General features: G+C 42.8%; 1 protein-coding gene across 1 annotated transcript in view; it reads right to left on the bottom strand.

The window, feature by feature from the left end:
* PCYT1B (phosphate cytidylyltransferase 1B, choline) overlaps positions 1-27489 on the bottom strand; it is a 125130-nt gene that overhangs the window by 14977 nt on the left and 82664 nt on the right. The window contains exons 6-7 of the mRNA XM_024746624.1: positions 19542-19684; positions 16711-16899 (exon numbers count right to left, since the gene is read on the bottom strand). Coding sequence (XP_024602392.1) covers positions 16711-16899; positions 19542-19684 — 332 coding nt within the window. The remainder of the gene's footprint in view (positions 1-16710; positions 16900-19541; positions 19685-27489) is intronic.

Here is a 27489-nt window from a genome sequence, read left to right as displayed (position 1 = left end):
TCATAGATAAGTTGACCATAGGTACGTGGGTTTATCTCTGGGCTTTCTATCCTGTTCCATTGATCTATATTTCTGTTTATGTGCCAGTACCATACTGTCTTGATTACTGTAGCTTTGTAGTATAGTCTGAAGTCAGGGAGCCTGATTCCTCCAGCTACATTTTTCTTTCTCAGGATTGCTTTGGTGATTTGGGGTCTTTTGTGTATCCATATAAATTGTGAAATTTTTTGTTCCAATTCTGTGAAAAATGCCACTGGTAGTTTGACAGGGATTGCACTGAATTTGTAGATTGCTTTGGGTAGTATAGTCATTTTCACAATGTTGATTCTTCCCATCCAAGAACATGGTATATCTCTCCACCTATTTATATCATCTTTAATTTCTTCCATCAGTGTCTTATAGTTTTCTGCATACAGGTCTTTTGTCTCCGTAGGTAGGTTTATTCCTAGGTATTTTATTCTTTTTGTTGCAGTGGTAAATGCGAGTGTTTCCTTAATTTCTCTTTCAGATTTTTCATCATTAGTGTATAGGAATGCAAGAGATGTCTGTGCATTAATTTTGTATCCTGCAACTTTACCAAGTTCATTGGTTAGCTCTAGTAGTTTTCTGGTAGCATTTTTAGGATTCTCCATGTAGAGTATCATGTCATGTGTGAACAGTGACAGTTTTACTTCTTTTCCGATTTGGATTCCTTTTCTCTCTTTCTCGTCTCTGATTGCTGGGGCTAAAACTTCCAAAACTATGTTGAATAATAGTGGTGAGAGTGGGCAACCTTGTCTTGTTCCTGATCTTAGTGGAAGTGCTTTCAGTTTTTCACCATTGAGCATGATGTTGGCTATGGGTTTGTCATATATGGCCTTTATTATGTTGAGGTAAGTTCCCTCTATGCCTACTTTCTGGAGAGTTTTTATCATAAATGGGTGTTGAATGTTTTGGTTTTTTTTTTCAGATGTTGGGGGTAGGAGTTTATTGATTTATTTTTGCTGTGTTGGGTCTTCGTTTCTGTGCGAGGGCTTTCTCTAGTTGTGGCAAGCAGGGGCCACTCTTCATCGCGGTGCGCGGGCCTCTCACTATCGTGGCCTCTCCTGTTGCGGAGCACAGGCTCCAGACATGCAGGCTCAGTACTTGTGGCTCACGGGCCTAATTGCTCCACAGCATGTGGGATCCTCCCAGACCAGGGCTCGAACCCGTGTCCCCTGCATTCGCCGTTAGATTCTCAACCACTGTGCCACCAGGGAAGCCCTGTTGAATTTTCTTGAAAGCTTTTTCTGTGTCTATTGAGATTATAATATGGTTTTTATCCTTCAGTTTGTTAATATGGTGTATCACATTGATTGATTTGACCATATTGAAGAACCCTTGCATTCCTGGGATAAACCCCACCTGATCACGGTGTATGATCCTTTTAACGTGCTGCTGGATTCTGTTTGCTAGTTTTGTTTCTGTTTTTGTTCTTTTTGCGGTACACGGGCCTCTCACTGTTGTGGCCTCTCCCGTTGCAGAGCACAGGCTCCGGACGCGCAGGCTCAGCAGCCACGGCTCACGGGCCCAGCCGCTCCGCGGCATGTGGGATATTCCCGGACCGGGGCACAAACCCGTGTCCCCTGCATTGGCAGGCGGACTGTCAACCCCTGCGCCACCAGGGAAGCCGTGTTTGCTAGTATTTTATTGAGGACTTTCGCATCTATGTTCATCAGTGATATGGGCCTGTAGTTTTCTTTCTTTTGTGACATAATTGTCTGGTATCAGGGTGATGGTGGCCTCATAGAATGAGTTTGGGAGTGTTCCTCCCTCTGCTATATTTTGGAAGAGTTTGAGAAGGATAGGTGTTAGCTCTTCTCTAAGTGTTTGATAGAATTCGCCTGTAAATCCATCTGGTCCTGGGCTTTTGTTTGTTGGAAGATTTTTAATCACAGTTTCAATCTCAGTGCTTGTGATTGGTCTGTTCATATTTTCTGTTTCTTCCTGGTTTAGTCTCAGAAGGTTGTGCTTTCCTAAGAATTTGTCCAAATCTTCCAGGTTGTCCATTTTATTGGCATAGAGTTGCTTGTAGTAATTTCTCATGATCGTTTGTATTTCTGCTGTGTCAGTTGTTACTTCTCCTTTTTCATTTCTAATGCTATTGAGTCTTCTCCCTTTTTTTCTTGTTGAGTCTGGCTAATGGTTTATCAATTTTGTTTATCTTCTCAAAGAACCAGCTTTTAGTTTTATTGATTTTTGCTATCGTCTCCTTCGTTTCTTTTTCATTTATTTCTGATCTGATCTTCATGATTTCTTCTGCTAACTTTGGGGGTTTTTTGTTCTTCTTTCTCTAATTGCTTCAGGTGTGATGTTAGGTTGTTTATTTTAGATTTCTCTTGTTTCTTGAGGTAGGATTGTATTGCTGCAGACTTCCCTCTTAGAACTGCTTTTGCTGCATCCCATAGGTTTTGGGTCTTCGTGTTTTCATTGTCATTTGTTTCTAGGCAGTTTTTGACTTCCTCTTTGATTTATTCAGTGATCTCTTGGTTATTCAGTAGCATATTGTTTAGCCTCCGGGTGTTTGTATTATTTCAGTTTTTTTCCTTTAGCATTTGTTGCAGAGGTGGTTTGGTGGTACTGAATTCTCTTAGCTTTTGCTTGTCTGTAAAGGTTTTAATTTCTCGGTCATATCTGAGTGAGATCCTTGCTGGGTCGAGTAATCTTGGCCATAGGTTTTTCCCTTTCATCCCTTTAAATATGTCCTGCCACTCCTTTCTGGCTTGCAGAGTTTCTGCTGAAAGATCAGCTGTTAACCTTATGGGGATTCCCTTGTGTGTTATTTGTTGTTTTTCCCTTGCTTTTAATATTTTTTTCTTTGTATTTAATTTTTGACAGTTTGATTAATATGTGTCTTGGCGTGTTTCTCCTTGGATTTATCCTGTATGGCACCCTCTGTGCTTCCTGGCCTTGATTGACTATTTCCTTTCCCATATTAGGGAAGTTTTCGACTATAATCCTTCAAATATTTTCTCAGTCCCTTTTCCTCCTCTTCTTCTGGCACCCCTATAATTCAAATGTTGGTGTGTTTAATGTTGTCCCAGAGGTCTCTGAGACTGCCCTCCATTCTTTTTTCTTTATTCTGCTCTGTGGTAGTTATTTCCACTGTTTTATCTTCCAGGTCCCTTATCTGTTCTTCTGCCTCAGTTTTTCTGCTATTGATTCCTTCTAGAGAATTTTTAATTTCATTTATTGTGTTGTTCATCACTGTTTATTTGCTCTTAGTTCTTCTAGGTCCTTGTTAATCTTTTCTTGTATTCTCTCCATTCTATTTCCAAGATTTTGGATCATCTTTACTATCATTACTCTGAATTCTTATTCAGGTAGACTGTGTATTTCCTTTTCATTTGTTTGCTCTGGTGGGTTTTTATCTTGCTCCTTCATCTGCTGTGTGTTTCTCTGTGTTCTCATTTTGCTTAACTTACTGTGTTTGGAGTCTCCTTTTCGCAGGTTGCAGGTTCATAGTTTCTGTTGTTTTTGGTGTCTGCCCCCAGTGGGTAAGGTTGGTTCAGTGGATTGTGTAGGCTTCCTGGTGGACTGGATTGGTGCCTGTGTTCTGGTGGATGAAGCTGGATCTTGTCTTTCTGGTGTGCAGGACCGAGTCTGGTGGTGTGTTTTGGGGTGTCTGTGGACTTATTATGATTTTAGGCAGCCTCTCTGCTAATGGGTGGGGTTGTGTTCCTGTCTTGCTAGTAGTTTTGCATGGGGTGTCCAGCACTGGAACTTGCTGGTCGTTGAGTGGAGCTGGGTCTTAGCATTGAGATGGAGACCTCTGGGACAACTCTCACCGATTGATATTACGTGGACCCAGGAGGTCTCTGGTGGTCCAGTGTCCTGAACTCGGCTCTCCCACTTTCGAGGCTCAGGCCTGACACCCGGCCGGAGCACCAAGACCCTGTCAGCTACACGGCTCAGTAGAAAAGGGAGAAAAAAAAGAAAGAAAGAAAATATAGTAAAATAAATAAAAGTTATTAAAATTAAAAAAATTCATATTAAAATTAAAAAGTCATAAAACAAAGAAAAGAGCAACCAAACCAATAAACAAATCCATCAATGATAACAAGTGCTAAAAACTAAACTAAGCTCAACATATAAGTCAGAAACTCGTCAGTCACATACAGCAAGTCCCAAGCCTACAGTTGCTCCCAAAGCCCACTGCCTCAATTTTGGGATGATTCGTTGTCTCTTCAGGTATTCCACAGATGCAGGGTACATCAAGTTGATTGTGGAGATGTAATCCGCTGCTCCTGAGGCTCCTGGGAGAGATTTCCCTTTCTCTTCTTTGTTCGCACAGCTCCTGGGGTTCAGCTTTGGATTTGGCCCCGCCTCTGCATGTCGGTTGCCCTCTGGCATCTGGTCTTTGCCCAGACAGGAGGGGGTTAAAGTAGCGGCTGATTAGGGGGCTCTGGCTCACTCAGGCTAGGGGGAGGGAGGGGTACGGATTGCGGGGTGAGGCTGTGGCAGCAGAGGCCGGTGTGACGTTGCAACAGCCTGAGGCGTGCTGTGTGTTCCCCAGGACTTATTTTATAACTGAAATTTTGCATTTTTGACCCCCTTCACCCATTTTGCACACCCCCTCCCCTCTGCCTTTGGCAACCACCAATCTGTTCTCTGTATCTTTTATCTCATTTTGCTGGATCATAGTTTTTTTTGTTGAGTTGTATAAGTTTTATGTATATATATTTTTTATATATTAACCCCTTATCAGATATGATTTGCAAATATTTTCTCCCATTTGGTAGGTTGCTTTTTCATTTTGTTTCCTTTGCTCTACAGAAGCTTTGTACTTTGGTGTAGTCCCATTTGTTTATTTTTGCTTTTGATGCCTTTGCTTTTGGTGTCAACTCCAACAAATCATTGCGAAGACCAATGTCAAGGAGCCTACCACCTATGTTTTCTTGTAGGAGTTTTATGGGTTCATGTCTTACACTAAATTCTTTAATCCATTTTGAGTTAGCTTTTTGTGTATAGTGTAAGAGTGGTCCAGTTTCGTTCTCTTTGCATGTTGCTGTCCAGTTTTCCTAGCATCATTATTGCAGAGACTGTCTTTTCCCCATTGTATATTCTTGCCTCCTTTGTCATAAATTGACCATATATGCATAGGTTTATTTCTGGGCTCCCTATTCTGTTCCATTACTATACGTGTCTGTTTTTTTTGTTTGTTTTTTGGGGTTTTTTTTTTTTTTGCGGTACACGGGCCTCTTACTGTTGTGGCCTCTCCCGTTGTGGAGCACAGGCTCCAGATGCGCAGGCTCAGTGGCCATGGCTCACAGGCCTAGCCGCTCTGCGGCATGTGGGATCTTCCCGGACCAGAGCACAAACCTGTGTCCCCCGCATCGGCAGGCAGACTCTCAACCACTGCGCCACCAGGGAAGCCCTATGTGTTTGTTTTTCTGCCAATCCCACACTGTTTTGATTACTATCACGTTGTAATATAGTGTGACATTAGGCACACGATGTCTCCAGCTTTGGTCTTTTTTCTCAAGATTGCTTTAGCTATTTGTGATCTTAGGTAGTTCCATATGAATTGTAAGATTGTTGTATTTCTGTAAAAAATGCCATTGGAATTTTGATAGGGATTGCACCGAATCTGTAGATTGCTTTGGGTTGTATGGACATTTTAACCATGTTCTTCCAATCCATGAGCACAGAATGTCTTTCCACTTATTTGTGTCTTCAATTTCTTTCATCAACATCTTATAGTTTTCAGTGTACAGATCTTTCACCTGCTTGGTAAAATTTATTCCTATGTATTTTATTCTTTTTGATGCAATTGTAAATGGGATTGTTGTCTTAATTTCTTTCTGACAGTTCTGAATTTATTATTTCTCACAGTTTTTCTGTGGAGTCTTTAGGGTTTCTTATATATAATATGTCATCAGCAAATAGTGACAGTTTGTCCTTTCCCATTTGGATGCCCTTTTGTTTCTTTTTTTGCCTAATTGCTACGGCTAGGACGCCCAATACTATGTTAAATAGAAGTGGTGAGGGGGCATACTTGACTTGTTCCTGATAATTAGAGGAAAAGATTTCAGCTTTTCATCGTTGAGTATAATGTTAACTGTGGCTTGTCATATGTGGCTTTTATTATGTCGTTGAGGTACATTCCCCTCTATACCCTTTGTTGAGAGTTTTTAATCATACATGGATGTTGAATTTTGTCAAATGCTTTTTCTGTATCTATTGAGTAAGCACATGGTTTTTATTCTTCATTTGGTTAAACTGGTATAACACATTGAATTGTGGATGTTGAACCATCCTTGCAGCTCTAGAATAAATCCCACTTATCATGGTGTATGATCCCTTTAATGTATTGTTGAATGTGCTTTGCTAATATTTTGTTGAGGATTTTTGCATCTGTATTCATCAGGGATATTGCCCTGGTAGTGTTTCTTCCTTTTTTTTTTTTTTTCTTTCTGGGGAGACTTTGAACATGATCAGTATTCTTTAAATGTTTGAGAGAATTCACCAGTAATGCCATCTGGTTGTGGACTTTTGTTGGGTGGGTTTTTGTTTTTTTGTTTTCTTTAGCTTATAACAGAAATTTATTTCTGACAGTTGTGGAGGTTGAAAAGCCCAAGATCAAGTTGCCACTATGATCGAGTGAGGAGCCTCTTCCTGTTCATAGCCTTCTTGCGTCCCTGCGTGGTGGCAGGAGGCAAGGGAGCTCTCTGGGGTCTATTTTATATGGGTATTAATTTCATTTATGAGGGTTCTGCCCTCATGACCTAACTCACCTCCCAAAGGCCCCATCTGCTAATACCATCTCATTGGGCGTTAAGATCTCAACGTATGAAATGGGGGGGAGGGGCACAAATGCTCAGACCATAGGTAGTATGTGAAACTTTATATATAATTTTTTTAATTGAAGTATAGTTCATTTACAATGTTGTGTTAGTTTCAGGTGTACAGCACAGTGATTCAGATCTATATACATACATATACATTCTTTTCAGATTCTTTTCCCTTATAGGTGATTGTAAAATATTGTGTAGTTTCCTGTTCTATACAGTAGGTCCTTGTTGGTTATCTGTTTTATATATAGTAGTGTGTATATATTAATCCCAAGGAGGTTTCTGATTGACTAATTCAATCTCCTTACTAGTAGTCTGTCTGTCTGGATTTTCCATTTCTTCACAATTCAGTCTCAGTAGGCTGTATGTTTCTAGGAATTTATCCATTTCTTCTTAGGTTGTCAAATTTGTTGGTGTATAATTGTTAATAGTAGTCTCTTATCCTTTGTATTTCTGTGGTGTCAGTTGTAATTTTGTTGTTGTGAGTCCTCTTTCTTTTCTTGATGAGTCTAGCTTAAGGTTTGTCAATTTTGTTTTCAAAGAACCAGCTCTTAGTTTTGTTGATCTTAACTACTGTCTTTTTAGTCTGTGTTTCATTTATTTCTGTTCTGGTCTTTATTTCCTTCCTTTGGGCTTCCTGTATTATTCTTTTCCTAGTTCTTCACATGTAAAGTTAGGTCGTTTGAGGATTTTTTTGTTGTTTCTTGATGTTGGCATTTATTGATATAAACTTCCCTCTTAGAACTGCTTTTGCTGCATCCCATAAGTTTGGGTGTATTGTATTTCCATTTTTATTTGTCTCAAAGTATTTTTTGACTTTCTTTGACTCATTGGTTGTTCAGTAGCATGCTGTTTAATTTCCACATATTTGTGAATTTTCCAGTTTTCTTCTCATAATCGATTTCTGGCTTCATACCACTGTAGTTAGAAAAGTGCTTGATATGATTTCAGTCTCTTTCAGTCTTTTTAAATGTGTTAAGACTTCTTTTGTGGCCTAACATATGATCTCTCCTGGATAATATTTCATGTGCACTTGAGAAGAATGTGTTGATATATTCCATTGCTTTGGGATGGACTGTGTATCAACTCCATCTGATATGTCATTTACAGCTGAATTTCTGTACTGACTGGATGATCTATCCATTGAGGAAAGTAGTGTTTTAAATCCCCCTACTATTACTGTATTGTTGTCTTTCCTTTTTTAGGTCTGTAAATACATTTTGGTGCTCCTATGTTGGGTGCATAAATATTTACACGTTATATCCTATTGTTTGATTGACCCCTTGATCACTATGTAATGCTTTTGTCTCTTATTACTGTCCTTGTTTTAAAGTCTATTTCGTCTTAGTTACCCCAGCTTTCTTTTCGTTTCCATTTGCATGGAATATTTTTTTCCAACCCTTCCCTTAAGTCTGTGTCCTTACATCTGAAGTGAGTGTCTTGTAGGCACCATGTAGATGTGGTTTTTATCCATTCAGACACTCTGACTTTTTAAAAATCATTTTCATTTAAAGTAATTATTGATAGGTATGTAAATATTGCCATTTTCTTAATTGTTTTCTGGCTCTTTTCTAGTTCCTCTGTTCCTTTCTGCTCCCTTCCTTTGTGATTTGATGACTTTCTTTAGGGTGTGCTTAGATTCCTTTATCTTTTGGTATCTACTATAGGTTCTTACTTTGTAGTTACCATGAGGCTTACACATAAAAAATGTATATAACAGTCTGTTTCAAGTTGATAATAACTTAAGTTTGAGCACATCCTAAAGCTCTACCTTTTTACTCTCCCTCCTAACCCCTGCCAGATGTCTGACACTCTCGATGTCACCTTTTACATCTTTTAATCTCTTGTATCCCTTAATTATTGTAGTTATAGTTATTTTTACTCACTTATAAAGCTAGTGTGAAGGTCTTAACCTTCACACTAGCTTTATAAGTGATTAACCCATCACCTTTATAACATTATTCTTAATTTTGCTACATATTTATATTTACCAGTGAGCTTTATACTTTCATATGTTTTCCTATTAATAATTAGCACCCTTTCTTTTCAGCTTAAACAAGTCCCTCTAACATTTCTCCTAAGGCTGGTTTCGTGGTGATGAGCTCCCCTTCAGCCTTTTCTTGTCTCCTTCAATTCTGAGTGACAGCCTGCACCCAGTAGAGTATTCTTGGTTGTGGGTTTGTTCTTTCAGCACTTTGAGCATATCACGCCACTTCCTTCTGGCCTGTAAAGTTTCTGTTGAAAATGTGCTGATAGTTTTATGGGGGTTCCCTTATACATGACAAGTTGTTTTTCTCTTGCTGCTTTTAAGATTCTCTCCTTGTCTTTAATTTCTGACAATTTCTGTCTTTCAGTTCATCTTATTTGGAACTCCCTTTGCTTCCTGGATCTGGGTCTCTGTTTTCTTCCCGAGGTTAGGGAAGTTTTCAGCCATTATGTCTTCAAGTAAGTTTTCTGCCCCTTTCTCTCTCGCTTATCCTTCTGGGACTGCTATAATATGAATTTTGGTTGGCTTGATATTGTCCCATAAGCTCCTTAAGCAATTTTTACTTTTTTTCATTTTTTTTTCTTTTTGCTGCGGATTGGGGTGAGTTTCACAGCCCTGTCTTCACGTTCACTGAGCTTCATCTAGTCTGCTGTTGATCCCTCTAGTGTATTTTTCAGTTCAGTTATTGTCTCTTACTGGTAGCTATTGGTGACCTGGTGTGAGGCAGAAGGAGAGCAGAGATGGCACCTACGGGCCTCTGTTTTTGGAGTACACTTCAGTAGGTCCCTAGATGTGCCTCTTGCTGTGTTCTGTGCATGGTACCTGGACGAGAAGTCTTCTCCATTGGTTACAGTCCTGTGGGACTCTTGAGCATAAGCCCCACTGGCCACCAGGTCCAGGTGATCTCGTGGTATCTTGTGGGTGGCAGCCAGAAAAATCAGGCGGCCAAAGGGAGGGTACAAGCTCCTTTCTGGACGTTATGAGCAAGCAAGCTGAAACGAGGCAGAGGGAGAACACAAAGATGGCACCCACCAGCCTCCATCCCTGGAGAGTAAGCAGCAGGCCCCCAAAAAGTATGTTAAATTATATACCTGCCTCTCAGGCCGATGCTTGTCTTTTTTTAAAATGTATTTCTTTTTGGCTGCGTTGGGTCTTTGCTGTGCAGGAGCTTTTAGTTGCAGTGGGCGGGGGCTACTCTTTGTTGCGGTGCGCGGGCTTCTCATCGCGGTGGCTTCTCTCGTTGCAGAGCACTGGCCCTAGGCGTGCAGGCTTCAGTGGTTGTGGATCGCGGGCTCAGTGGCTGTGGCGTGCAGCCTCAGTAGTTGTGGCCCACGGGCTTATTTGTTCCACTGCACGTGGGATCTTCCTGGGCCAGGGCTTGAACCCGTGTCCCCTGCCTGGGCAGGCAGATTCTTAACCACTGCACCACCAAGGAAGCCCCGATGCTTTAACGTAAGTAAATAAGCCTCTTTTACATAAAAATAAAGTCTTTCACAGTGGGAGATTATTCAGCTTTAAAAAGGAATGAAATTCTGATACATGTTATAATATCGGTTGAACCTTGAAGACCTTATAGTAAGTGAAAGAAGCCGTACAACAAAGAACAAATACTGTATGATTCTACTTATGAGGTACCTAGAATAGTCAAATTGATAGAGATAGAAAGTAAAGGGGTGGTCCCCAAGGACTGGTTGGGGGGAGTGGGGAAATGTGAATTTACTATTTAATGGGTACATAGTTTTAATATGGGATGATAAAAACAAAGTTCTGGAAATGGATGGTGGGGGTGGTTGGAAATCAGCGTAAATGTATTTCATACCACTGAACCGTACACTTAAAAACGGTTAAAATGGTGAATTGTGCTTTTAGTGCTGTTTGAAAAAATTAGCATTGGACCTTATATCATGTAAATCTGGTTTTTCTAAGAAAAAAGAACACACCCTCAAGGTGTTTTTTTTTTTTCTTTAAGTCATCTCATATCAGATGGCAAATTACAGATCCACCAGGCTGACTGGCTGAGGCTGAGGGGGTTCGTGGTCCAGGAAGAACCGAAAACTTGCACCTGACTTAAGGTCATTCTCTCCTGTTACTCCAGGGAAAGGGTCTATGTTCACATGGTAAAACAGAATAGAGCCATTTTCCCTTCAAACAGGAAATGATTCTATTTTCAGAGTCAATGGAGGAATATAATTGGCAGATCATTCAAAATGATATGTAATATTTTAAAGGACAGCATATGTGGCTGGGGTACTAATGTTTAAAGAGAATGCTATCTTTGTTTGAATTCCCAGAGCAAACATGAAGTTTCACTAGGAAGTCGGCATCCCCTGGTCCTGACTTCTTGCCTCTCAGTATCTTGGACGATGAACAGGGTTGCCTCCTACATAGCAACAAAGCTTCAAAATTTAGCTCCTTTACAGCCCTTCCCTTGAGACAGTCTGTCTGTCTGTCTGAGACACATCCTCCAAAGAGAGGTAATACCAAGTCTCTGCAGGGAAGGCTTCCCTTTGCATCTCTGGTTGGGTTATAGGCTCTCTTCTGAGTATGGGTCAAAACTAGTAACAAGAATCAAGCAAACAGTTAACTAAATAGAGTGGTAGATGATCAGGTTGAAAATTAACATATTGGTCTCTGACAATCCACCCATCAGACTGAGTAAAACGGGACTGAGAATCTATTACAGCAGCTGAAACTTCCAATTCTCAAAAGCAATGGCCCCACCTGCTGGTATTCACATCCTTGTGTAGTGTCCTTCCAAAATATATAAGGATTAGTCTGTGTAACCACTAGAAGATGGTAAAAGTGATGCTTTGTCACTTCTGATGTTAGATCATAAAAGACTATAGCTTTTTTTCTTAGACTCTCACTCCCTCTGGAGAAAGCCAGCTGCTATGTCGTGAAGACACTTGGGCAGCCTTGTGGAGAGACCCACATAGTGAAGAACTGAGGTATCCAGTCGACAGTGACATCAGAGTGTGGAAGAGGATCCTCCGGCCTCAAGTGACTGCAGCTCCAGCTGACATCCTGACCGCCACCTTCATAACAAGACCCCAAGTCATAACCCTCCGGCTAAGCTGCTTCCTGACCTTCAGAAACTATGTGAGATAACGTTTGTTTTTAAGTCACTAAGTTTTGGGGTAATGTGTTACACTCTAAGAATGAGTACAGCCATGAACACCATGATTTCTTCTTGCTTAGGAAGCAAGTCCTGAATCTAGATGACCTGACCTCATGTGCCCTTTTGGCAGCTGGCTTTGTCACAAAAGCCTTAAAGGGAGGGTTTCGATAGACCCTAGTTTCTCCACAGTGCCACACGCTAGCCAAAGGAGAGTGAAGCAAAGTGACTGCAACCCACGGACATTTCTATCATGAAGGATCCAGTGCTGGCCTGGATAAAGAGGCTTGGCCCCAGGGTCCATCCTGGTACCTCCAAACTCCTATGAGACCACGGGAAAGGTTCATAATTTTTCTAGACCTTTGTTTCTTTATAACACTGCTATAATACCACCCTCTTATGTGATTAAAATGGGTAGAGTAGACATAAAAGGACTATGTAGAAAGGAGTTGAACCTACTATATACAACTTCTAGACAGTAACATCACCACCACCCTCCTCTTAGAGATGGACTGTAAGGTTTTGGGTTTTATATCCTCGTTCTCGATTCCAAACATGAGGTCACTTGGGGGAAACTTGAAGACGCTATACCACAAGCTGCAAACACAAATATTCCCTGAGGCCAGGTGGGCAGCATAAAGGTGTAAGGTTAGAGAAGGTGGCAGCAAGGAAGAGTGGGGAATGTTATAGACACAGTCAACTGGTGAGAAAGGTTTAAACATTGTTAAGGGCCAAGCAAACCAAGTCTGCCTACTGAAATCGAGCCACCAAATGCTAAGTTGTAACGAAGCCCTGTCCAGCACCATAAACAACAGGTGGCTAAGGGTAGATGTTGATCTAGCAGTACACATATCTATAGAGAGCATCGATATATAGATCCATATAGACATGGAGGATTCAGGCCTCACCATATCCTTCGCAGGTGCTGGAAAGTTCCGTGAATAGGTCTTCATCACACATCTATTCGTTCAATCTAGAAACATTTATGGAGTACCCACTCTAAGCTACATGCTAAACCTGTTGTACCAAATTTTTTACCTTAAATCCTCGTATTTTGTACCTTTCCAAGTTTGGGTTATTTGTATCAGTACTATATTGGCAGGTTCACACAGATTCTCTATTTTAAGAAATGAGTTCCAGTCCCAAATCCACAAATAAAGAATTATTATAATAATAGCATATTCATGGAAAGCAAATTACTTAACTTGGCATTTAACATCCTTGTAACTATTCCTGTACTTTTAATGTCAACAGAACAAAAGTAACATCTGAGGCTGGCTGATACGGTAAATTAATACTAATAACAGTTTTGACACTAATAGCAAGTTCTAAAAAGAAAAGCCTCCAGTATCTTAGCTGGGTTTCATTTCTTAAAAATCACCTCAGCTCACTGTCACCAAATTCCCCTAGTACAATTCCAGCTACTATTCCACCTTCACTGGGAGCCCGAAACGACTAGAGTCTGTCAAGTTGCTATGTAAATGATATCCTTTCCCACCTTTGCTCACTGCAGGTGGAGGAAACATCCTCCCGCTTGAGGTACAATACCAGCGCTTCTCAGCAGAGACACATTTCTGAATCCCTGCAAGCAAATGAATACCTACATGGTTTCATTTTTTAAAAACCACTAGTTGTTTCCTCAGAGCCTGAAAATTAGTTGTGAAAAATGTTAACTATTTTAATGAGAAATTCCAGACTTGTTACAGAGCCCACGGAATCCCAGAGAACAGGGTCCGCGCTTTAGCTTCATGTCCTTCCCTAGTACCATGCACATACAAGGACATTAATCAATCAGTGTCCCATGAATTAAAGTGAACTGAGCTGAAACCCAGGGAAAACGAAAAGGAACCCAACCCTTAGCTCCTCCACTCTTACAAGCTCTTTCTAGAAGTCATCAAGGGCTCAAGCAGCCCCTTGCAAACCCTCCACCCGTCTCAGACTCAGCCAACGAGACATGCTTGGCCTATGACAGCTGCCTCCATAATCACTTAGAGACTGCTAGGCTTTAAGCAAAGCATCTCTTCTAACTTCTCAAACGTTCTTCTTTTTCCTATTGGAGTGTTTGTTTTAGATAATCCTATAATGAACCAGCTCAAATGAGCAGAGACTCAGCAGTGACAACCCATCAATAAAATAAAGCCAAAGTGAATTTTGTTAGAGACTTCTCACGTCATAATAAGAAATCTAGGCTACTTAAAATCAGGAAAATCAAATGGAATCGTTCCTTTTTGTTGTAAAAGGAAAAGTTAGTTAGCTTTAAAACGATCACTTTCCAGATATCCCATGCCCTTGGATTGGAAAAATTAATATTGTTAAAACGGCCATACTATCCAAAGCAATCTACAGATTTAATGTGACCCCCATCGACTTACCCATGACATTTTTCACAGAACTAAAACAATCCTACAATTTATGTGGAACCATAAAAGACCTAGAATGTCCAAAGCAATCCTGAAGAAAAAGAACCAAGCAGGAGGCATCACCCTCCCAGACTTCAGACAATACGACAAAGGCTACAGTAATCAAAACAGAGTGGTACTGGCACAAAAAAAGACATATGGATCAATGGAACACAACAGAGAGTCCAGAAATAAACCCACACACGTACAGTCAATTGATCTTCGACAAAGGAGGCAAAAATATACAATGGAGAAAACACAGTCTCTTCAGCCAGTGGTGTTGGGTAGTTGGACAGCACATGTAAATCAATGAAATTAGAACACACCCTCTCACCATACGCAAAAATAAACTCAAAATGGCTTAAAGACTTAAACATAAGACATGACACCATGAAACTCCTAGAAGAGATCATAGGCAAAACATTCTCTGACATAAATTGTACCAGTGTTTCCTTAGGTCAGTCTGCCAAGGCAATAGAAATAAAAACAAAAACAAATGAGACCTAATTAAGCTTGTGAGCTTTTGCACAGCAAAGAAAACCGTAAACAAAATGAGAAGACAACCTACAAAATGGGAGAAAATATTTGCAAACAATGTGACCAACAAGGGCTTAATTTCCAAAATATACAAACAGCTCATACAACTCAGTAACAAAAAACAGACAATCCAATCCATAAATGGGCAGAAGACCGAAGTAGACATTTCTCCAAAAAAGACATACAGATGACCATAGAGGCACATGAAAAGATGCTCAACGTCGCTAATTATCAGAGAACTGCAAATCAAAGCTACAATGAGGTAGCACCTCACACCAGTCAGAACGGTCATCATTAAAGTCCATAAATAACAAATGCTGGAGAGGGTATGGAGAAAAAGGAACCCTCCAACACTATTGGTGGGAATGTAAGTTGGTGCAGCCACTGCAGAAAACAGTATGGAGGCTCCTCAGAAAACTAAAAATAGAATTACCGTATGACCCAGCAATCCCACTACTGGGCATATACCCTGAGAAAACCGTAATTCAAAAAGACACATGCACCCCAATGTTCATTGCAGCACTATTCACAATAGCCAGGCCATGGAAATAAATGTCCATTGACAGATGAATGGATAAAGAACATGTGGCATATGTATACAGTGGAATACTACACAGCCACAAAAAGAACAAAATAAGGCCATTTGCAGCAACATGGATGCAACTAGAAATCATCGTACTAAGTGAAGTAAATCAGAAAGACAAATACCACATGACATCACTTATATGTGGAATCTAAAATATGACACAAACGAACCTGTCTGTGAAACAGAAACAGAATTACAGACACAGAGAACACACTGGTGGTTACCAAGGGGTGGGGGGGTGTTGCGGGAGGAATGCAGTGGGAGGTTGGGGTTAGCAGATGTAGGCTTTTATATCTAGAATGGCTAAACAACCAGGTTCTGTTGTACAGCACAGAGAACTATATTCAGTATCCTATGACAAACCATAATGGAAAAGAATACTAAAAATAAATGTATATATGTGTACAACTGAATCCCTTTGCTGTACAGCAGTAATTAACATGGCATTGTAAATCAACTATACTTCAATTTTAAGAAACTATCTTTTTCATAGAACCCTCATTAACTCTGCTGATAATACTGGTTAGTTACTCTGGAAGTGCATGCACAGTAGAAATACCACTGGAGTACAAGGTGGTTTCCAGAGCTTTCTTTTCCCTTTCCATAATTTTCACTCAGAATTCCATAGAGAATTTAGGCAAGAGACCCTGTCTACATTTTCTGTCTCAGTTTTAAGATTCAGATCACGGCCTCGGTCCCTCAACACCTTTATGCCTATCCCAGCACATACATACCATGGGGAAAAAAGGGGGGCAAATCAGGGCATGATAAGTACAGAGACGGTCCTACCTCTTCTTCTTTCTCTCTTCCAACCAATGAAAGAGGAGTTCCTGACAACCAAAGGCGATCAAGGCAGCTACATTTCTTTTGCATCCTTCTCCTCTGGTTGATCCAAGAGGCATCAGTTCCATGATGCCACTGACCCACTTCACCCTTACCCCCAAGCTGTGTATCATCCAACTGGGAGACTGGGATGAGCCACGGAACCAGCCTCTGCGGTAACAGACACTCAATGACTACCAAATGGCTTCAAACTCTGGATAAGAAATAGAAATAGAGACCAGAGCTGGCTTTGGGCACTACTGGGTGCCATATTGAGAGGAAATGCAGAAACTAAATAAGGAAGTGCCACAGACTTGAAGTCATTCGGGCCGATGCCCGAAGTGGAGGTCACATATTGGACTGAGATAAGGGAACCCTTGAGTAGTTCCTTGGAAAAGGAGGATAAACTGAAAACACCCATAACTGCAGGGCCAAGTGAAATAATTACATACCCATGCTCCATCAGGCCCAAACAGTTCTAGGAAGTTGCCAATGAATTCCCTCGACTTCTCTTCCCACTTTTGAATTAGATCATGACTCTTTTCTTCCACTCTGTTTACAAATTCCTTTGATTTTTCCTCCACGTTTTTGACCTTTTCCTTCATCTTGTCTACCTGGTTTTGGAAGCGGTACTTCTTCTCCTGGTCCAAAATTAAAGGAGAAAGAAATGGATTTATCCAAGAGGGCATGGGAGAGATCAGTCATTCACAGAATGGTCATATTTTATTTCAACTCATGTGTGTTCTTAACCTGAAGAGTCAGGATGCTATTTCCCAAGGGCCGGATTGACAGGAAGGCCCTCTCGTAAGAAAAGTCACTTCTCATTAGTCTACTTGAATGTGTACAGTGAAGTACAAGTGGTTTTAATGTTCTCTTTCTTGTAAATATTGGAGTTCAATTCACTTATATAAGAGAAGGACCAAAAGTATACATTTGCTCTTTATTATGGAGAGATACTGGGTGAATACAGCCCCTCAATTCTCCTGAGACTTAGACAAAAATATGAATTGTACATAGAATGGCCACTCAGAAGCTACCTGAGCTCCCTATTTTACTGGGACATTGTTAAAACCAATATTGGTTGAAATATTGGCTGGGCCTCAGAACCCATGTGTTATACTAAAATTGTCACTGTCGTGATATTTGCCATTAAGCTGATGGAACTGCATCAGTTTCCTTGGTAATGAAGAAAGATCTTGTTCTGATAGCTTCTCTGGACTGGGATTTTGTTCACAGCCTTTATGCAGCATTGCTATACCTATGTGCCTGGAAGGCACATATGTTGGGCAAGTCACGTGTCATCTCTAAACCTCAGTTTTCTCATCTGTAAAACAGGGATAATTATCGTCCCTACCCTATAGGGGTGCTGTAACAATTAGATAAGATAATGCACGTGAAGTGCTTGGCACAAAGCCTGGCATTTAGTAGAAGCTTCAGTGTGTGTTGGCTCTTTGATTACTATTACGCCGCTGGTGAGAATGGAATCAAAACCATGAAAATAAGATGAAACAAAGGCTCTTTTCCTCCATGCAATCATAATACATTTTCTCCTGGAGAGGTAATAAGGTTTAGCACTTTTCTTCACTATATGGAACTGAAGCCTATTTCATATTTCAGAATTTTTTCAGCCAGGTACAATATTACAAAACTGGGTCAGGATTCCCTGATCTAGACTTTACAAACCTTACTGCAGCCTCAGGTTGGGGTGTGAGCTACCTGTGCCGCCAGCCAGCTATACATAATACGTGGTTACTACCTATATGCAGCTCTCAGGAGCAGCACGGAACACTAGAGTGAGCACTGGACCACGAGCCAAAAGGCTGGGAGGCCGCTGCTGCCTCCACCTCTACTTTGCTTGAAGGACTTTAGCCACATCCCTCTCTGAGCTCAGCTTTCCTCACTTCTAAATTCAGGGACTTGGACTGGGCGACGGGTTCCTGCCACCTCTGAGGTTCTGCGATTCATCTACACGCCCATCCAACACATTAGATTTTCCCTCTGAGCCGCAGCCAGGTTTGTTGTCACAGAAAAGCGACGGGCTCATCCACTCTGACTACACGGTTCCCTGAGCTAAGTGGCTTATCCACAGGCCGTTGAAAGAGCGCGAGCAATAGCTTTTGGAAACGGCTCCACACGCTTGGATGGGTTACTGAATTCAATTTAAAAGAACAGACAGTTTAATTTATTGAAATAACCAGGGCTTTATGCTCTATAAGATACCAAATAACCACTTTGACGGAATTCTTTTCAGCCACTTGTTCTGGTGCCACTTGAACCCGACATTTTCCATTTAGTTGCCCAGTTTGTACGAAGCCACAGAGCCTGGACTCCCAACACTCCCTGCCTCGTGAGGACAACTAATAATGACTGACCTCTGATTCCTGAACCCTTCCTCATTCGGAGGCACGGATGATCGATTTGTGTAAGCTGCTGGATAACTGTGGCTGCACATACATATAAGCATCTGGTTTTGTAGAAAAATCGCTCTTGGACAGTATCTGTTTCGGGGGGTGGAAATTCTGTATGTACGGAGAGTTATTTTACTCAACTCCATGAGCGCCTCGGAGTCCAGGCCAATACAGTCTTCCAGACTCACGAGCATCACCTCCAGCAACTGGGCTGCCCTCTTTGCCTTTTAACAGCTTCTTTTAAACATTATTTTAACAGTTGCCCTATTATTAAACTAACAGCAGCTCTGTGGGAACAAAACAGCAGAAATACAAAAGGAAGCCAGAGACTCTGAGCTTTATTTAAGCAGCTGTAATTTCTCTGGACAAAAAAAAAAAAAAAAAAGCGGCTGTTAACGTTTCTAATGAGCATCTGTAAGGCCTTAATAAAATGAAAGTTGTAAAATGTTAAAACAAGAAAGCATTTCCTCTGGGTTTAGCCTTTCACTGCCTCCGCCCTCCTTCCTTCCCTCCCTTTGAGCAGAAGACAACTCTTGCCTTTTGTGAGGGCAGATCTCCCGGAAATCCTTCACCCAAGTCTGAGAACTCTCAAGGGGGAGGTTGTGGTGAAGAGAGGGAGGCGAGGCAGCTCCTTTAGAAAATGTGAAGCTCACTCGCTACCTGTGGGCCTCGGTCAACTTACGTTACCCCTTTGGACACTGGTCTCTCCATCTATGAAACGGGGATAATAATACATCACTGGGCTGTTGCATGGATCGGATGAGACAAATGTCAAACATCAAGAATCCCACGTGGCGTAGAGTAAGTGATTAATAGACAGTGTTAGCAGTAGTGTGACGTGCTGGACCTCAGAGGGTACGGGGTGGCACACTTACATTTATAAAGCTGACATTCAGTTCCTTGGCTGTGTACCCTCTCTGGAGATTGCGTCGGGCATAAACATCATAGTCACGGACAATCCTGGTGATGATGTCTGATGTTGAGATGCCTTCCGTTCTCTGCGTTGGAACAAACATTCCTGTTCCAATAGGAAAGACAGAATAAAGAAAAACAACTAAGGTGGCCCCGGGTGACCCCTTTTCTTGAATGGCCCTCCTTTCCAGGACAAAGTGGCAGCTCTTAGGTGGGTCAGTGAGGCTTTCACATCTGGCCCCAGCTGACTCTGCCAGGCTCAGTTCCGGACACTCCCTCCCTGCCATAAACACTGTGTGTCCGTCATCCTAGACCTATTCCCTGGATGCACCAGGCGCTCACCCGTCTCCCGACATTTGCTCATGCCAAGCCCTTCTCTTCTGCCCCAGATCCCCCTTCCCTGCCCACAGCATCTGCAGAGTTTCTCCTCATCCTACAGGGTCCGGGTTCAAGGCTATGCCTCTGCGAAGTCTTTCCTGACATCACCAGGCAGAAACCACAGCACTTAGAATATAAACTTGATTTCCATTAAGAAAAGTATTTTAGATATCCGTCTCCTTGTAGAAACGGAACATTCTGAAAGCACAGGTTGTTGCCTTGATCATCTTTGCATTCCCAGCACCCAGCTCAGTGCCCTGGTGTCTAGCACATAGCAAGTGCTCAATAAATGCAAATTAAACGAGTAAGTGAATGCAGAATAACAACCGAGTCAACGAATTAGATCACAGCAACTCCCCTTCTTCCCCTGGGAGTCCTGCGTCACATTACAGTGAAGGATAAGAAAAAGGGTGGACTATTTTTGTTGTCTCTGATTGAAAGACATGCCCAGGGGCTGCTAGATGATTTTATCCCTCTAAGAACAATCTACTCTGAATGGTGGTTTCACCACTCAAAGGCCCTTCATCTAGACTCTGTGGGACTGAGTAAAAACAAACAAGCACAGAGGATGCCAATTTTTCATAGAACTTCCTTAAAGTCCTCAAAGATGTATTTGGGTGTACCAATACAGGGCCATAAAGAAGTCACAGATGTTATGAAAGACAAGAATATGGTGAAATCAAAGATGACACAGATAGATGCAAAGACACACCATGTTCTTGGATTGGAAGAATCAAATTGTTAAAATGACTACACTACCCCAGGCAATCTACAGATTCAATGCAATGCCTATCAAATTACCAATGGCATTTTTCACAGAACTAGAACAAAAAAAAATGTTTAATTTGTATGGAGACAGAAAAGACCCTGCATAGCCAAAGCAATCTTGAGAAAGAAAAATGGAGCTGGAGGAATCAGGCTCCCTGACTTCAGACTATACTACACAGCTACAGTCATCAAAATAGTATGGTATTGGCACAAAAACAGAAACATAGATCAATGGAACAGGATAGAAAGCCCAGAAATAAACCCATGCACCTATGGTCAATTAATCTAGGACAAAGGAGGCAAGACTATACAATGGAGGAAAGACAGTCTCTTCAGTAAATGGTGCTGGGGAAATTGGACTGCTACATGTAGAAAAACGAAATTAGAACATCCTTTAACACCATACACAAAAACAAACTCAAAATGGATTAAAGACCTAAATGTAAGACTGGATACTATAAAACTCTTAGAGGAAAACATAGGCAGAACACTCTATGACATAAATCAAAGCAAGATCCTTTCTGACCCACCTCCTAGAGAAATGGAAATAAAATAAAAAATAAACAAATGGGACCTAATGAAACTTAAAACCTTTTGCACAGCAAAGGAAACCATAAACAAAACGAAAAGACAACCCACAGAATAGGAGAAAATATTTGCTAACAATGTGACTGACAAGAGATTAGTCTCCAAAATTTACAAACAGCTCATGTGGCTCAATATCAAAACAACAACTCAATCAGAAAATGGGCAGAAGACATAAATTGACATCTCTCCAAAGAAGATATACAGGTGGCCAAGAGACATACGAAAAAGACACTCAACATCACTAATTATTAGAGAAATGCAAATCAGAACTACAATGAGATATCACCTCACACCAGTCAGAATGGCCATCATCAAAAAGTCTACCAACAGGGAGTTCCCTGGTGGCCAAGTGGTTAGGAGTCTGGGCTTTCACTGCCATGGCCCAGGTTTAATCCCTGGTCAGGGAACTGAGTTCCTGCAAGCCGTGCAGTATGGCCAAAAGTAAATAAATAAACAAAACACGCTCCTCTTTAACAACAACAACAAAAAGTCTACAAACAGTAAATGCTGGAGAGGGTGTGGAGAAAAGGGAACCTCCTACACTGTTGGTGGCAGTATAAATTGGTATAGCCACTACGGAGAACAGTATGGAGGTTCCTTAAAAAACTAAAATTACAGTTCCCGTATGATTCAGCAATCCCACTCCTGGGCATATATCTGGAGGAAACCATGGTTCAAAAGGATACATGCACCCCAGTGTTCACTGCAGCGCTGTTTACAAGAACCAAGACATGGAAGCAACCCAGACGTCCATCGACAGATGAATGGATAAAGGAGATGTGGTACGTATCTACAATGGAATATTACTCAGCCATCAAAAAGAATGAAATAATGCCATTTGCGGCAACACGGATGGACCTGGAGATTATCAAACTGAGTGAAGTAAGACAAAGACAAATATCATATCGCTTATGTGCAGAATCTTAAAAAAATGATACAAATGAACTTATTTACAAAAGAGAAATAGACTCACAGAGGTAGAGAATGAACTGTGGTTACCAGGGGGAGGGATAGATTGGGAGACTGAGATTGACATATACACACTGCTATATTTAAAATAATCAGCAAGGACCTACTGTACAGCACAGGGAACTCTACTCAATATTCTGCAATAACCTAAACGGGAAAAGAACTTGAAAAAGAATAGATACATGTATATGCATAACTGAATCACTCTGCTGTACACTTGAAACTAACAACATTGTTAATCAACTGTACTCCAATACAAAATTAAAATTTTGAAGAGAATCTGCTTTATGCTTGCACTTCTGTTGTCAACTGAAATGATGTGTTGGCAATTGAGATCTTTCTGTCTAATATGATAATGGTCACTCAGTCAGAGACATCAGGCATGAGACAGCATGATGGACAGAGCCTAGGGACGAGGGTGCTGGGTCCTCCGTTTGTACACTCGGGCAAGTCACTGAAGCCTCAGGAGGCAAGTTACTTAACCTCAGCCTCTGAAGCTGAGAAATGAGGTGGCTGCACAAGATGACCTCGGCCTCATCTGTGCCGCTTCCCTCTCCCTCACTCCTTACGTCCAATCAGTTTCCTTCTACTCACCAATCTACTTCCTAAATGTCTCCCTGGTTCACCCACTTCTCTCCATCCTCCATCTAAACCAATCTAACCCCACCTTGTTCAAAGATTACAGCAAGAGCCTCAAAACCGGTCTCCAGGGATGTCGCTTTTCTGTCCCCTCAATCTGCTCTCCACGTAGCAAGAGCCGCAGAGCAGTCTTTCAAAATATAAGTCAGATACCTGCTCAACATCCCTCATTGGCTTTCTACTGTCCTTTGTATTTGGATTCAAATCCTTAACTTGACTCTGAGGCTTCTCTCTTCCCTGTGCTTCTCTCCAGTCTCATCTCAGACCCGCGTTCCCCCTTCACTCCCTAAGCCAAGGCCCCTGTGCTACGCAGATGCAGCGGGCGCTCTTCTCACTGTTTTCTGTGGAGCTGAGCAACAGGCTGGCCCTGCCTTGGCCCAGCGGCCCTGGACTTGAGTGTCCTCCAACGGCTGCCCCCTCCCCTCACTCTGCCACATACACTCCACCTGGTTAACTCCCGGCCATCCAATGGGGTTCACCTTTAGCATCACTTCCTCAAGGAAATCTCTCAAACCCCAGACTGGGTCTTCCTGCTTATAATTCTCGCCCATGGTCCACTGCTCTCTTCCTTCAAATATTCCCAGATAGCTTGTTCCATAACCGCCTTTTCCACCTATCAGCTGCCTGAGGGAAGGAAGCGCTCCTGCCTTCTTCTCGTCTGTATCCTCAGCACTGGGTGACAGGCAGGCACCAGGAATATTTGTTGAATGAGTGACTAGACGAACACCGATGTCTACTGAAGTGCCTTTCCAAATCCAGTTCTGTCTGATGCTATGGACAGTGGTGAATTTGCCAGCCTTCTAGCCCCAACCAGGGCGTCCCTTTGGAGCTTTCCTTCGCCACCATCTGCACATCGACAGTATCAGCAGCAGGGTGGCCCCGCTGTCGCAGACAAAGCATCCAGTTTCTAATATACTGTGGCTCAGAGAGCAGAGCTGGGGTTGGCCCCGAGGTCAGAAACTTCTCTTAGCACCTTCTAAGAAAGCGGACTCAAATAGAAAACTAAGTAGAAGGTAGAGGGTGCCGACATATAAAGGCATGGATATAAGTAGCACCCAACTGTGCACGGGGCTCTAGTGGGCAAAGATCCCTGAGAGGTCCCAAGCCAGGGGGCCTGAGACAGCATCCTCACCTTGGTGAGGGCAGCAGGGAGCTTCCTGGTGAGGAGGATATCCCGTCTTTCAGTAGGCAGGCATTTCACTCACAACCGCTGCCGGCTGAAATGTTAAGGAGATTCTCTAGCCACTAACTGATTTTAGCAAGTCACTCAGACACTGGTGACGTGAGCTCACCGTTTCTTTGAAGCCACAGGGTGAAGTCTCTGTGGCTGAGTAACCGAAAGTTGGGGCTGGGGAGAGATTTGCTTTGGCTGGTTGGGAGGTAGGTCCCTGAAAGAAGCCAAGCCCTCTGCTGACATAATGAGGCACGGAGCTTCCTCCAAATCCTAATTATTGCTCTGCTAAAAATATTCAGTAATAAGCATGATCAAAGAACCTTTCTCATCATGCTTTTCAGAACTGCGGCATTTGGTTATGGAACTATTTTAAGAAGCAGGAAAGCACATGTTAATGAAGGAAACTTTCAACAGTAGTAGAGGCGATATTAGAATGATGATGAGCAATGTGGACCTTACAGTCTACTTCATTTAAGCTCCATCTTTTCATCCAGCTTTGCTGGAGAATTTTGACATGTAGTTCTGACAAGCAGAGCAGAGGGCTGTAAAGTTTAATTCATGCCCTCGATATCTCTGGCTTCACATAAAGTGATTTTTGACTTTCAGAATGAACCTCGATTAGAGGATAAAAGCCAAATGTGGCTGCTGACGCCATTTCTGAGCACCTTGCTTCCACGACGAACGCTCTGGCCTTCTCTACCTGGGCCCCAAACAGATTTCTACCGTGGCTCTCCCTTGGTGAGGAATCAGCAGAGTAGATCAGTGGACCACAGGAAAGGGTCCTCGTGCCCACGTAAAGGCACATGTAAGTCTTATGCCTGTGCTCCGAGAGCAAGTAAAATGCCACCTGACTATTCAATTTGGAGGTGGGAATTGTGGTGGATTAAAGATGGGCACGATTCCTGTCCCTTGGAATGTGAGCTGGCCTTCGTGACGTGCTTATAACAAATAGACTGTGGCATAAGTGATGCTGGGTGGCTTCCAAGGCTAGAACCGGTGTCAACCCCAACCGAGCTCCCTGTCAACAGCCAGCACCCACTGCCTGCCACTTAAGTGCGCCATCAGGGACCTCCAGCCCAACTGGGCCAGTGTCTGACTACAACCGTTTCAGAGACCCTGAGCGAGGACCACCCAGTCAAGCCCTTACTGGAATCCTGTTCCACAAAACCATGAGCAAAACGAAGTGGCTCTTTTTCTTGGCCATGCCGTGCAGCAGGCAGGATCTTAGTTCCCTGACCAGGGATTGAACCCGTGCCCCCTGCATTGGGAGCATGGAGTCTTAACCACTGGACCGCCAGGGAAGTCCCTGAAGTGGCTCTTTTAAGTCACTAACTACAGCAATAATTTGTTATGCAACAATCGGCTGATCAATTGCTTAGAGTTACCAAAATATTGGACCTGTTTCTACACCCAACAACTAGAACTTGAGCTTTTCCTGATTCCTCAAATCAGGAAAGCAACTTTCTCTTAGCTCACTAGAGGCCATTCACCCAGAAATAAAACCACCAGTAAATGCCTGTCGCTGCTCCACAAGGCAGTCGAAGAACTGTCACCCCAGGACATGCTGACTCAGTTAAACCTGGGACTAACCCCTAGGGGAATTCTGGGTGAACCAGAATCCCTGACCCGGAGTCATGCTACTCTAAGTGAGCTTTACGAACCTACAGTAGCTAACACCCAGGGAGCTCATCAGAAATGGGGATCTTAGGTCCCACCAGACCTACCGAACCCAAATCTGCGCCTGAACAAGATCTTGCAGGGATCTGTAGACACACTGACACTTGACAAGCACTTGTGCGTACCAGGCCCTTCATGACAACTTTCGGAAAGGAGCAGCTTGCTCACAGCTCAGATCTTACGAAGACTTAAAAAGGTAACACTCGCCCCATGCCATAACCCATCACTGAGTTACTGACGCATCAGTCAGTTTAGCCCCCTCCTCCCTCCTCTCCAACCCACCAAAGCCCACCTCGCCATGTTTCCTAGCAGCCTTCCAAGTCTACAGCGTATGGGGTTTCCTTTCTTGGAACTCCTTACAGACAAGACTGGTATCTGAGACCGTCAGGCCTCCCGTTCTAATTACCCAATGTTCCTGACCACCAAGGGAGCCCTTTCTAAGAGAACAGTACAGACCTGACCAGCTCAGGGTAGCATGGAGTTCCCCCAGCTGGCCCCAAAAGGATGTGAACCAACAAAAAAACTCCATTAGGGAGACTGAGTATGTTCTACATAGCAGAATACATTTCTGATATATTATCCAATGTCATTTTCATTTCCGGGGATGATGTCTGTCCTGAAGCCCTCTTCCACGGATGCTGAGACCTCCATCACCTCGGGGGAAAGCAGATGCAGCTGAGAACACAGGAGACTGTGTTCAGCTTTTGACTTCTCAAACAAGCTCTTCTGAAGGCTCATTTCCAAAAGAATAGTTATGAAAGGTAAGGCTTTCACTTGAAAGAGCCAGGCTTTGAGGACTGCAGAAAGGGTTTTCTAAATGCCAGGAGTGTCCCTTTGATGATCAAGAGCCAGAGGCTGAGTGGCCTGAGGGTACAGAATGTTGAACTGTAAGCCCTGGAGTGGGGAAAGATGAAATTAACACAGGGGCCGTTTCCTGCCCTCGGGGAAGAAGAAAGCCCCTCCTGAGGTTGAGGGATCAGAAGCAAGAGAATATAAGCAAATCCCCTGTCTTGCCCTGACTCAGGTTCAAACCCCCGGGGTCAGAGGCAAGTAAGAAACCCCCTTAGGAAAGCCCAGAGCAGAGGGGCTGGCACCCTGTTTACCTCGAGGAACTTTGGGAGGAAATGGTCCCACAGAGGCCCCGTGCCAACATGGCAAGCAGGTCAGACAGGGCCTAATGTGGCTCCCTCCCACCGCCCTCCAGTAACTGTGGGGGACATCTTTGACGTTCCTGGGGACCCTCTCAAGGAACGCTGATGGTAGCTGGGACTTGAGATCAGTGTGACTGCTGGGTGGCACACTTGTAATGTGGGGAGGGGGGTAGCGAGGTAGAGGCTGTGGCAGAGACAGGCCAAAGAGGGCCGTGGCTGGGGAACAGATGGACGCGGCGGCCATGGGGATCTGGTAGCCAGGGATGATGGCTGAGCAGGTCTCGATACCCCACAACAACAGGTCAGCAGAGCCAGATCCGTACCCCATCCAAGCCAGTACTCAGATCATGCCAGGAGAAAAAGGCCACAGGTTGAGTCCACACGGTCTAAGCGCAAACCTTAAAGAGTCTGAATTACTTCAAGTGTCAAGAGTTCAAACCTTAAAGAGTCTGAATTACTTCAAGTGTCAAGAGTGGGTTGTTTTTTTTCCTGTCACCTGTGGAAATGGGAGCTCCTAAGTTTGGTTACAGAAATTCCTCTTGCCCCCTACCCTGTTGTCCTTCCCCC

Source organism: Neophocaena asiaeorientalis, unplaced genomic scaffold, assembly GCF_003031525.2.
Source record: "Neophocaena asiaeorientalis asiaeorientalis breed wild unplaced genomic scaffold, Neophocaena_asiaeorientalis_V1.1 scaffold20, whole genome shotgun sequence".
In the NCBI taxonomy this organism is placed as follows: domain Eukaryota; kingdom Metazoa; phylum Chordata; class Mammalia; order Artiodactyla; family Phocoenidae; genus Neophocaena; species Neophocaena asiaeorientalis.
Note: the sequence above shows the minus strand (reverse complement) of the source record. Positions and strands in the feature narration are given on the sequence as shown.